The 12,992-nt window shown below is 50.5% G+C and overlaps 1 protein-coding gene across 3 annotated transcripts in view; it reads right to left on the minus strand.

The window, feature by feature from the left end:
* The window catches only part of CDH22 (cadherin 22), a 134,744-nt gene that overhangs the window by 47,377 nt on the left and 74,375 nt on the right, over nt 1-12,992 (minus strand). For all 3 annotated transcript variants that reach the window (XM_034947216.3, XM_034947215.3, XM_063600884.1), the window contains one exon: nt 6,360-6,479. In XM_034947216.3, the coding sequence (XP_034803107.1) occupies nt 6,360-6,479 (120 nt within the window). The remainder of the gene's footprint in view (nt 1-6,359; nt 6,480-12,992) is intronic.

The following is a 12,992-nucleotide window of genomic DNA, read 5'->3' on the forward strand; positions in this document are numbered from 1 at the left end:
GAATCCTGAGACCATTGTACTGTGAAGAAGCCCAGGATAAAAGGCCACATGGAGAGGGAGGCCTAGTCCTGCCAGCTGTCCCAGTGAAGTCACTCCCAGCGACCCGACAGCTAACTGTTGCTGCATGAGTGACCCCAGCAAAATAACTGCCAAGCTGACACACCAAATTGTGACAAATAATAAATTATTGTTGCTTTAAGCTACCAGGTTTTGGGTTTGTTTTTTTTTTTTACATAGCTCTAGATGACTGATAGAGAAATCCAGTTGGCTGGGCCATTCCTCTGCTGATTTTGTCTGGGCTTACTCACGCATCTGAGCCTAAACCGGAGGAGCAGCTGACTGGAAGGTCCAAGATGGCTCATTTACATGTCTGGCAGTTGGTCTTGGCTGTCGGCGGGGACACATTGGTTCTTTCATCCTCCAGTAGGCTGGCTTCCTTACATAGCAGTCTCAGGACTGTGTTCCAGGACAGTAAAAGTGAAAGCTGCAAGGTCTCTTAAGGCCTAATGTCAGAATTTGCATAACATCACTTCTGCCACATTCTATTGGCCAAAGTAGTCCCAGGCAAACCCAGGTTCAAGGGGTAGGGAAACAGACTCCACCTCTTGCCCAGAATAGTGGCAAAGTCACATTAGTAAGCAGCCGTGTGCAGGGCGGGGAGGAATTGATAACATATTTTCCTATCTACTATGTTCCACTCCACTGTCTTCCTCCTGATGTTGGGAGAAGCACAGTGGAGACTATTGCCCTCTGAGAGATCTAGGGGTACAAATATTCCAAAACAGTCCATGAAGTTGTTCTTGAAAGCTTCTGGCTCTTTGACTTCATCCGTTCACTCATTCATTCATTACAGTCTTTCCGAGGGCCTACTACAGGTGCTGGGGCTGCACAGACTCAGATAGGCTGCAGGGGGACTCTGGGGCCAGACAGATATGGGCTCAAGTCTTCTTTCCACCATTTACATGCTAGCTGACCATGGGCAAGTTCCTGGGCCTCTCTGAGCCTCTGTTTCCTCTTATGTGAAATGGAGACACCCACCTGGTAGGGCTGTTGAGAGGACTGAATGAGAGGAAGCTTCCAGCAGCAGGCCTCACATTTTGTAGATGGCTTGCTGATCTCTTTCCTCAAGTTCTGGATTGAGTACCTCCATAAATAAGTTTCACAGAGGCAGAAATCCATGCTGGTCTTGTTCATCTCGTGTCTATAGGGCCTGGCACACAGCAAGTGCTCAAATGACGTTTTGACTGGCTGACTCCCAGTGCCCCTCCACTGCCCCTCTCACAGCCTGGGTGTAGCTATCCATTTGCTTCTCTGCTGGAGCAGAAGCTCCGTGAGGGCAGAAACCGGTCTAGTTCATTATCCTGACCCCAGGATCTGGCACTTAGAAGGTGCTCAACAAATGTTAGTTTCATTCCCTCCCTGTAAAATGGATGACTCTGGCTCAGTTGACAATTTTCAGCAGAGATCTTGAAATCTCGGAGAACATTTCTATTCCTGCTGGGGTGGTGGTGGGTGGGGGCTGGTAATTATAACCTGGCCTCAGCTCCCGCAGCCTTGTCTTCACCCATCATCCCCAGTTCCAGCTGTTGTCCTGGCCTCCCCTGCCGTCCCCTCCAAATGCTGCAAAAGGGGCCCTGGAGCCCGTGTGATGCCTCATTAGCCCACAAATGCCATCCCTGTCGCCCCTGTGGGGGGCCTGCTGGCAGGCCTGGCCTTTAAAACACACAAGTTAATTCCTCCTCTGGCATTGGGGCCTCGCGGCGCCCCGCCTCCTCCCTTCCCTCACACCTTCCTCCCAGGCCCCGTTCCGGCTCTGCTCCCTGCTATCTGCACAGCAAGAACAGACTGTACCTCGCAGCAGCTGCTAAATATAGACCCGCATCAGCAGAATATTCCTGGTGGGGGAAATAGAGCTGGGGCTGGGAATGGCACCAGGGCAGCTCTTGCTGTGGGGCTGTGGGCAAGGGGAGGCAAAACCTGGTTCTTCCTGGGACGTGCCAGAAAGGACCCTTTCAGATTGAAGAGTTGAGGGGCTCTGGAGCAGGGACCCCATTTGAACTCCTTCGACTGCCTTGCCTGGTCCTCACTTTCTGACCTCTTGGGAACTGTTCTGCTCCCCCAGGCCCGGTGGCCTCCCAGTTGTCACCATCTTCTGGGCCCTCTGCTGCGGGGGATGCTGTTTCTTAGAAACTGGCTGTCCTTCCCACTCTCATGTCCTCCCCACTCTCTGATCCTTCATCTGCCCAGCCCTGCCACCTCCCAAGACTCAGTCTTGGCCCTTCTCTTATTTCTATGTTCTTTCTTCTCCCCATCTCCCCAAGGCTTATCAACCCTAGGGTCCCCCCCTCCTCAGGCTGAATGCATGAAGGCTTCCTCATCACCATCACTATCCTTTTGTGCTGGGGCTCAGGCTGAGCACTTTACATACTTCCTGTTCCCTTGGCCTGCAGTGTTGGTCCCCAGAAATCTGCATGGCTCATACCTTCACTGCACTTGGTCTCTGCCCCAAGGTCACTTCCCCAGAAAGGCCTGTTGTGATTTCTTTTTCTTTCTTTCTTTCTTTCTTTCTTTCTTTCTTTCTTTCTTTCTTTCTTTCTTTCTTTCTTTCTTTCTCTTTCTTTCCTCTTTCTTTTTCTTTCTTTCTTCTTTCTTTGTTTCTTTCTTCTTTCTTTCTTTCCTCTCTTTCTTTTTCTTTCTTTCTTCTTCCTTTCTTCCTTTCTTCCTTCCTTCCTTCCTTCTTTCTTTCTTTCTTTTCTTTTTGAGATGGAGTCTTGCTCTGTCACTCAGGCTGGAGTGCAGTGGTGTGATCTTGGCTCACTGCAACCTCTGCCTCCTGGGTTCAGGCAATTCTCCTGCCTCAACCTCCCGAGTAGCTGGGATTACAGGCATGTGCCACCACTCCCGGCTAATTTTTGTATTTTAGTAGAGATCGGGTTTCACCATGTTGGCCAGGCTGGTGTCAAACTCCTGGCCTCAAGTGATCCACCCACTTCGGCCTCCCAAAGTGTTGGGATTACAGGCATGAGTCACCATGCCTGGCTGTGAAGTCTTAATCTAAGTCCTTCCTCTGCATTAGGTTTCGTCCTCACACTCGTCACTGCTTGACGTTATGTTATATGTGTACATGCTCATCTTCTATATTCTCTACTTCAATAAAAGTGCCATGAATGCAGAGCCTTAGATTTGCCTACTGATGCATTCCTAGTGCCTAGCACAGAGCCAGGCACATAATAGGCACTCAATAAATAGTTGTTGAATGAATGAGTGAACTGTCCCATTGAATCCTCACGACCATCAAGTGAGATGGGTATGATTCTCTCCCCTGTGCACATGGGGAAACTGAAGCTTTAAGAGACCCAACCATTCTTGGAGCTCCACACCTGTATTTCACATGGCCTGCTAGAAGTTCTAGGTGTTTCTTTCCCTGTTTTCTCTCATCTTAAAGCCAATATGGTTAAAGCTGAATTTTTTAGCTCTGCATCAGATTCCAGGGCACATTCACTCATTCCTCTGCTCTAGTAGCTTTCTTAATTTACACTCCTCCTGTTTCTGTTGGTGGTACCCCTTGCCTAGATGAATAAATCCTACTACATGGAAAGAAACTCTGCCTCCTCCCCCAACCTAGTCCTGCAGATTCGTGTTGGCCCCCAAGGTTTGTCCTTGGCAGGATCTCACTGCCACCCCCTATTCTGTCTTCTCGGCATCTCAATCAATCCTCACTATGAATTCTTCATCATCCCTGGCCTCCTAGCTAGACAGGTAGGTTAAGGAGTCTGAGTGACTGTCAAGAAAGGGCGCAGGCTTTTGGTTTTTGCCATTTGGGACTCTATGCTGGGCATCCTGGGCTCCAGGGCCTCCCTGCCTCCAATTCCTGCCTCTGAGCCAAGCTCTGTAGCAGCAGCCCAAGGGATCTTGTTAAAATGAAAACCAGAGCATGTCATTTCCTTGCTTAGTAGTCATCAATGAACCTGCACTGTCAGTGAGGAGGAGGGGAAATGGATACTCTCACACGTGGCTCACGGGAGTGTCGTCTGGTACATTTCGGCATTATCTATCGAGATTCCGAATGCATGTGCTCTTTGACCAAGCTTCTCCACTTCCTGAAAATTATCCTGCAGATATACTCACACAAGCACAAAATGATGTATGTGTGAGGTTATTCACTGTAGCATTGTTTGTTGTAGCAAAAGATTGGAAACAGCATAAGTGTCCATCGGTAGGGGACTGGTGAAATAAATTTTAGCGTATCCATAACACCCATTAAATAAGAGAATGAGGAAGCCCTTTATGTACTGATATGGAATAATCTTCAAGATGTATTGTTAAGTGAAAAAGGCAAGCCGTGTGTATAGTGTGTTTATAGCTACCATTCATGTAAAAAAAATAAATACATGTACCTTATTTTCTTGTACATGTACAGAATAGCTCTGGAAGATGCATGAGAAAATTACATTGGTTGCCTTGGGGATACAGACTAGGTGGCTGGGGGACTGGATGGGGTGAAGAATTGCTACTAAATGCCTGTTTGGACTTTTTGAATTTTGAACCTTGAGATGTATTATCTATTAAATGTGAGTTAATATTTTCGAGTGAATGAGTCTAAGATCTCATAGGATGTATACACCAAGTGGCTACCTTTGGGGCTGCAATTACTGGTGATAGGGAGTGGGAAGCGTTTCTTTTATTTTTCTTTTTAGCATTTCTTTAATGTTTGAATGTTTTATAAAATGTATTACTTTTTTGGGGAGAAAAAATAATGAAGATACTTTGTGTGAGAAAATACAATTACAACTGTGCTCATGGATTGGAATCCTCTCCCTTCTCCCCCAGACAAAGGAAACACACAAACAAAAACCCAAAACCCAAATCCATCAACTCCCCCCAACCCCACTTCCCAGCTTTGCCCTTAGAATGAAATCCAAGCTCCTTAGCCTGGCTCACACCAGCACAGTCAGGCCCCTGCCACCCTCTCGATGTCACCTCTCAACAAACCTGATTGCCGAAGCCTGAGCTGCTTACAATTCCCCTCATGCCCCAGGCTGTTCCGCTTCTCCCAACTTTTGCCTGAGCCATACCCTGTACCTGGAATGCCCTTCTCTGAAATCTTGGTCTGGCAACACCTTCTTCTTCTTCTTCTTCTTCTTTTTTTTTTTTTGAGACAGGGTCTTGCTCTGTTGCTCAGGCTGGAGTGTGATGGTGCCATCATAGCTCACTGCAGCCTCGACCTCCTGGGCTCAAGCAATCATCCCACCTCAGCCTCCTGAGTAGCTGGGACTAGAGGCACCTGTCACTATGCCTAGCTAATTTTTTCTTTTGTAGAGATGGGGTCTCTCTGTGTTACCCAGGCTGGTCTCAAACTCCTGAACTCAAGCAATCCTCCCACCTTGGCCTCCCAAAGTCCTGGGATCACAGGGGTGAGCCACTGCACCCGCAGACACTTTCTTATCCTTTGTAGATTGCTGCTACTTCCTCTGAGAAGCCTTGCATCCTAATCCCCACATATCTGCCTATCCTCCTGCCCCACAGGGCTGTGAGCCTCACAATGGCATTTGATAAACATTCTGTGCTGTCTGACATCTCATTCCCCGCCTTCACCCAAGCCAGGCCCCTCCTATCCCAGGAGCAGTGAGAGCACCCCGCTGGAATTGGCAGCCACTCCCAGCTGTGTGACCTCAAGTGAGTCACTTCACCTCTCTGGTCTTCAGTCTTCTCATCCTGTCCTCCTCGCACTCCCCCAAGGCTTCTCAGAGATTAGTCAGGTTCTAATGTCACCGTGAGTGAAGTGGGGACAGCGGGTGGGCGTGCTGCACCATCGTTTGGTGGTGTTGAGGGGATAAGCAAGAAAGAAGCCACTCTTCCTTAAAGGTCTCTGTGTCTTAGACACCCTTCCTTAAAGATGCTTGTGTTTTTCCATCAGGTCCTTAACAACTGCCATGTGGGCAGAGCTCTCAAAACTGCTGAAACCAGCCGTCCTCCCTTCCCCAAACTACACTTGTGACCCCGGAAGAGCTCAAACGCCTGCTTCAACTTAGCTCCAAGGACAAGCCGCTTAGTTCGGACCTTTGAGGTCCTTTTAGGGCACCCACAGCGGCTGCTTCCTGCCTTTCTGTTTCTCTTCCAGTTTTGGAAGAACCCCCCACCCCATTCCTTTTCTGTTCCTCAGTCCTTCCATCTTCCTGCCTGGCTGCCCCTCCCTCTCCGTGACCCTGGACTCTCCTGCTGTGCACAAGGTGCCCCCTGTGCTGTCCTCAGAACTTCTGGGACAGAAGGCTCAGAGCAGACGTCTGGGGTGGTCCTCATCCCGCCCCGCCCCTGGCCCCGCCCCACGGCTCCGCCTCTGGCCCCGCCCCGCCCCTCACCGGTCTTGGGGTCCACGGTGAAGTGGTGCTCGCCGTCCAGCACGCTGTACACCAGCCGAGCGCTGCTGCCGTACGTGGGGTCATCCGCATCCGAGGCCATCACCTGCATCACCGACGTGCCTGGGCCCGGGGGACCAAGCGAGACAGGGGTCATCTGGGGCTGCCGAGCTCGTTCCCCCACTTCGCCTCACCCCAGGGAAGCTGGGAGAGGAGACCCTCGGGAGACCTGCGGGAGGCCATCGAATACAGCCCCTCACGGTCCCCATCCCCACTCTGAGCCCCAACCCTCTTCCTGTTTTGAGGCCTTTCTAGTGGCGCAAGTGTGACCATGGAGTCAGATCTGGATTCAAGTCCCCTTGGGGTGGTTCCCAGCTGTAGGACACTGGCAACGAAAGGCAGCCTCTCTGAGTCTGTTTCCTCTTCAGCAAAGTGAGGCAAATCCTAGTGCTTGGTTCACTAGGTTGAGGGGATGAATTCTAAACTCCCAGCACAGAGCTGTTCACAGAAGTTTCTCAATGATGGCGACAATCATTACAGTCATCACAGTCAGTTGGAGCCAGGACTGGAAACCAGGACCTGACTCTCAACCCAGGGGCCATTCTACCCACTCCAGCTCCTACTGATTCTTCAAGGGACTTCTGCCTCCTCTCCCCGCATGATGGTGGTAGGGGACAGCCCAGAGGGACAGACCAATTCATCGGGGGTCAGAGGCCAGTGTCTCTTGGCCCCCGGCAGGAGAGGGCAGCACCCAGCCTTCCCTTTGGAAAGTTGTTGGCTGCGGGCCCTGGTGCCCTCCTCGCCCCTCCCCCTGGGTGCCCAGACAGCCCACCCCCAGACACACACACTTCTCATGCTCTGCACGTAGACTGCTAGGGAGAGTATAAATTGGATAAAAGTCCATCAAACAGCGGCAATTAAGTTATTGATTTTTGACGCTGCCTCATTAAACCGGGAGCTTCTTTTGGTCTGTCCCAGAGATGGCTCTAATTTGACATCATGTTCAATTTGACGAAAGCAGGGCTTGGGACGTGAGGCTAGACCAGGTGGGGGTGGGGGTAAGGGTGGGGGAGGGTCAGGTGGAGGGGCCAACAAAGCCATTGAATCCACCCAAACCTTTCCAGAAAGAAGAGGGTGAGCTGGAAGACTCAAGAGTGAGTCTTGGGGGTTCAGGATACGACCCAAAGGGAAGGAGATGGAGACCCCACCTCAGAGAGATGCCCTCTGCTGGGTGCCTGCTGGTGGGGCCAGGCAGGCCCCTCCTGGGCTGGGCTGGGATCCCTGGGCCAGCAGGGCTCCATGCTGGGAGGTGAGGCCAGTTCACTGCCTGGCTAATGAGTGAGAATCTGGAAGTGCTACTGCAGCAATTCTGCTAAGCCCAGCCCGCTGCCCGCCTCTCCCGCCTCCAGCCTGGGGCCCTCGATCATTCCAGACAGACACATGTATTTATTTTTCACTCTTTTGCATTTCTCATTTCCCTCTCCAGGTTCCCCCTCCCAGCCACAGTCTCCTAAAACGTCCCTGCAATGCGCCTCTCTCTTTGGCCACTCCAGCTCCATGTCAACCATGTCAGAGTTGCCCAGAGAAGCTGAGGAAGAGGGATGGGCAAGCTCCTTCCCTCCAGATGCTGGTGCCCAGGGGTCTCCTACTCAGGGAGGACACAGCTCCAGGTGCCTCTTGCTGGACTGGAATTATGTCCTATTGAGCACTCATGACACACTGGCTTCACCAGCCACTTAAATCCATCATCTCTAATCCTCATAGCATCTCGGAGATGCAGACTGGGCCCCCCCCCCCAATTTTACAGGTGAGGAATCAAGTCAGACAGGGGAAAAGATTTCACTGAGGGCACAGAGTGAGGAAGTGGTGGAATTTGAACCCGGGACTCTGGGATGCCAAGTCCCTTCTGGGAAGCATATCAGCACAAGTACAGTGACTTTGGGGACAGTGGTCTGGTGTACTGAGTCACAACCAGCGATGGCACTGCCACTTATTAGAAGTTTGACCTTGGATCTGTCATGAACCGCTTTGTGCTTCAATCTCCCCATTTTGTGAAATGAGGGTGGTAGTATTACAAATCTCCTGAGATCATTTTGAGAATTCAATTTCCACGTCCAGCACCAAGGACAGTGCCTGGACCATGCCAAGAACCCAATAAGTGCAGGTTGTTGTTGTCAACTCAAGAGGCACAGCACACCAGTATACAATGGCACAATTATGCCTCCCTCACAGAGGTGCTGAAATGGGAGAAGATACATAAAGCATCAGGCTTATGGTGGGTGCACAATAGCTAGTGGCTGTTGTAATTGTTATGAGAGAGGGTCTCCCTGTCACTCCCCTGGCAAGTCCCTCCCACTCCCTGGGCAAAGCACAATGCAGGGCTGAGTGACTCCCCAGAGACATGGCTGAGCTCTCTCTCTCCCTGGCTGCATCCCAGGGACTCCCGAGGGGATGATGGAACCATTTCCCCAATCCAGGATTCTTTATTGCAGCCATTATAGTTAATGCCGACATGTGGGAATGGTAAAGGGTCAGTGATTCACCACTGGTTTCCCAGGCCCCAGAGGAATGGCTTCCTTGGGCCACACACCCCCTCCCACCTTCTTCAGAAGTCAGCAGCTCCCCAGAATTGGCTGACAAAAGGGTGCCAGGCTTGTAGCTACTGTGGGACCACCTCGGGGTGGTCCCACAGGTTCAGCAGTTTATATTTCACAGTGCCGCATCATGTCCATTCTCTCCTGCAGACTTCACACCAGCTCTGTGATATAGACGCAGTGGTTTGTTGGTGAGTCAGCTCTGAGGGGTGGAGGGGTCGGGAGGAGTGCCCTGCTTTGTAATGTTTGCTGATTTCCATGGTGTAAATATTCTCACCATGGCCCAATTTCAAGCTACGAACATGATAACAACTGGCCCACAAAACTCCTGAAAATCAACATGTGGCTCTCGTGAGCTGGTACGAGCTGACTCCAGCACACCCCTGCACCATCCCCATTTCACAGCTGAGGAGACTGCTATGCACAGTGAAGGGTGAAAACATGAATTAATAATGAAATCCATTATGAATTATGTAACATTATTCAATAACTGATAAAGATAGCTTTCATTTATTAAATAACAACTTTGTACTAGATACTATGATATAAGCCCTTTTTGTATATGATAGAATTTACAAAACAGGGCCTTCAGATAAGCTTTTAATATTTTCACTTTAAAGAGGAGGAAATGGAGGCTGAGTGAAGTTAAGTAATGAACCTCTTAGTGCTTCCATTTCCGCATTAGTGAGATGGGTAAGAATACTACCAAACTCGTGGATCACTGTGAGAACTCAGATTTCTATGCTCAGCACCAAGGACAGTACCTTGACAAGTTCACCTGGCGCAGGAGAGAGGCAGGTTTCAAACCCACGTGGATCTGATGTCAAAGCCCACATATATCCTGCCTTAGAGGGAGGAGGAGGGGCTGCTTGGAGTAGAAGTAGATAGGTGAGACAGAGAGAGGGAGGACTCAGACACAGGAGCAGGGGGGCAGAGGAGGGGAAGGACAGGAGCTGGGTTTAGATTCTCCCTCCCCTACAGCTGGTTCAAGCCCAGACTTCCAGAAGTAGAGCTGGGACTGGTTGACAGGAGCGGGCTGCTGTCCGTGGTGCTGCCGCCCAGCCCTTCTGCTAAGTGATGGTTAAGGGCCTAGGTCCAGGCTGGAATGGGAAGGGTTGCCCAACTGATTCTTGGCTAAACAGGATCTCAGGGCCCATGGATCCATGTGGAATGTTAGATATGGAATGGCTTGTCCTTGAAGAGCACAGAAATCAGAGCTTCTCAACTTGGCGGCACGTTAGAATCTCTTGGGAGCTTTAAATAACACTGATGTGGAGCCCCATCCCTGACCAATTAAATAGGACTCTTGGGGAGGAGCCCAGGCAAAGGTATTTTCACAGTCTCCAGAGTGCATCTAAAGTGTCTCTCGGTCTAAAACCTGATGCCCTAGACTGAATCCCTCACTGAACTGATGAGGAAATTGAGTCACAGAGGGGCTCGATGACTTCCCCTGGGACACATCATTAGTAAGCAGTAGGGAAAGATTCAAACTCAGGTCTGCCTAGCCAGCATGCTGCCCTCCTGGACTCATTGAGCTTGTTCTGAGACTGACACCTGAAGGAAGCAGGTAGGATAATGTTGCCACCAAGTCATTAGAGCTCTTCCCAGCTGAAGTCAGCATGAGAAGTCGGACACTCTTCAGAGGAGATGCCCTCGCATCTCCATGGAGACTGGGTGGGCTTTGGCATCACAGAGTCCTGTGCTTTCAGGTCCTACCACTTCCTCACTCTGCACCCTCAGTCAGATCTTTTACCCTTTCTGATCCATTTCCTCACCTGTAACATTAAGGGGTGCCCATTCTGAGCCTCTGAGCTGCTATGAGGATTAGAAATGATGGATTTAAGGACCCAGTGTGTCGTGGGTGCCTAACAGAAGCTCATTCCTTTCCCTTCTCTCCATATCATCAGGAGGCACCTGGGGCTGTGCCTCCCTGAGTAGAAGACCCCTGGACACCAGCATCAGGAGGGAGGGGGCTTGCCTACTCCTCATCTCTGTGTTGTTCTGACTTGGTTTGTTGTGGAACAAGAATTGGAATATGTGTCCTGGATCCCAGGCCAGAATTCTTTTTTTTCTTATCCCTTAATCCTTGCTATCTGTGAAGTGCAGTTGAGGCTCCAGACTCAAGTTCCAGACCCCCCAGGAGGAGCCCCCCAGCTGGCTCTGGGAGTGGGTGGTGCTGCATGGAGTGGAGCTCAGGGATTACAGACATACATTCTCATTCCAGCCCTGTCCTTGGCTTTGTGTGGCTGTGGAAAAACTTCCCAATCTGATTGGGCCTCAGTTCCCCTTCTGTAAAATGGAGATAACACTTTATCATTCCTGTCTCCCTGGGTGTGGGAGACCCCTTAATGAGAGAAAGAGATGAAGCCCTTTGGAAAAGAACAGAGTTCTCAGCCGAGGTGACCACATGTCATTATTATGAAGACGTTTGTAATTATTATCATCCTGCCTCTTCCCTACCTCCTTTTGCCACCCCACTGGGTCTGGGGAAACCCTAGGCTCACATGTAGCTTCTCAAACATTTATAAAAAATGAGTCCCACCCCTGCTGCTGCCAGCACTGTGCAGAATGCTTTCTATTAAAAATTAAAAACCACTTGTCGAGTCTCTGGGAACGCTCAGATTACACAGGAAACAAGCCCCCTCTCAACATCCACCCCTGCTGCCCTCCTCCCAACTCCCTCTTCGATCATCACTTAGAATGCCAGCTGGCTGGGCTGGCCTCGACCCTGCTTCTAGCCTCCCAGCCAGGGCAGCCTAATGCAGATGAATGGCACACAAGAGATGCAGGAAAGTGGCTGCATGGGAGGAGGCAGGTCCAGAGACAAGTGACAGAGAAGGCAGCACAGAGAGAGGGGTCAAGAAAGCGGGTAAGAGACAGAGAAAGAAGGGTCAGAGGGACAGAAGTTCATGGGGCAGAGACAGACAGAAAGCAGTAGAAACACAGAGGTTAAGTAGGAAACCAGAGGAATCTAGAAACAGAGACAGAGCAAATAGAACAGAGACAGAGGTACATATGGAGCAGGAAGAGGGGGCAGAGCAGGAGGAGGAACTAGGAGAGGAAGGTGAAGTTTGGCCTGGTGGGGTGAGGGGGCCTGCTGCATTGCACCTTCCTCCAGAGTCTCCAGGGAACGTGAAACACCCTCCCCTCCTCACCTTTTCTTTCCTTATGGATCCTGGCCATGGACATGCCCATCCAGGCGACCCCTGACTGTGTGTGTGTGGATCTGCTATGTCCTCCTGAGAGAGAGCACTCTCTTATATCCCAAATAGACCCACAAGCGCTTCTGTCCTCTCAACATTTACCAGGCCCTCTGTTATGCAATCTAGTGACTTTGTTTGTTTCGGACTGCAACATTTGAAGTATCTGTGATAGCATCCTTCTACTCATGGCAGAAAGCAAACATTTTTGCTTATGATTCAATTCCATTCATTCTCTCAACATCTACAGAGCACCTACTATGTGCTAGACCCTCGAGGGCAAGATGGTAGCTTTATCATCTTTGCACCCTAATGCCATGTGGCCACAGGGCCTGGCATACAGAGAGTGCTCATATTTGTTGGATGATTTGTTGATGGAAAAGACAAAAAGAGACAGGGATATATTCCTCCCTGTCCAGATTACCCGGGCCATGGGGCCAACTCCTGAGGACCAGGGCCTCGGCTCCTGTCTGCTGCTTCTCCCCACCAGAAGCCTCCTGTCCCGTTCCCCCCAGCATGGGTGGTGAGAGCCAGTGCCGTTGCTAGGCAAGGAGATATTGCACGTATAGATCTTCCTGGACTTTAATTAAAAACATCTTTAGAAGTTGTCTCTGCAGAGACCAGCGATTGATTCCTGGCTTGGGCCTGCGGGCTGCTGAGCTACACTCTCTCAAGCTACAGACGGGACAATTGGAGGCTCCCAGCCTGCTGCTGCCCTCTCCAAATGATATCCTTGGGGAACACACTCCTTCCTGCCTTCCTCCTTTCCTCTCTGTTCCCCCAAGCACCGAATTTAAGAATCAGATAGTGTGCTCTCCCAGTTTTACTTTCCTTCCCCTCTT

The sequence above is a fragment of the Pan paniscus genome, chromosome 21, assembly GCF_029289425.2.
Source record: "Pan paniscus chromosome 21, NHGRI_mPanPan1-v2.0_pri, whole genome shotgun sequence".
In the NCBI taxonomy this organism is placed as follows: domain Eukaryota; kingdom Metazoa; phylum Chordata; class Mammalia; order Primates; family Hominidae; genus Pan; species Pan paniscus.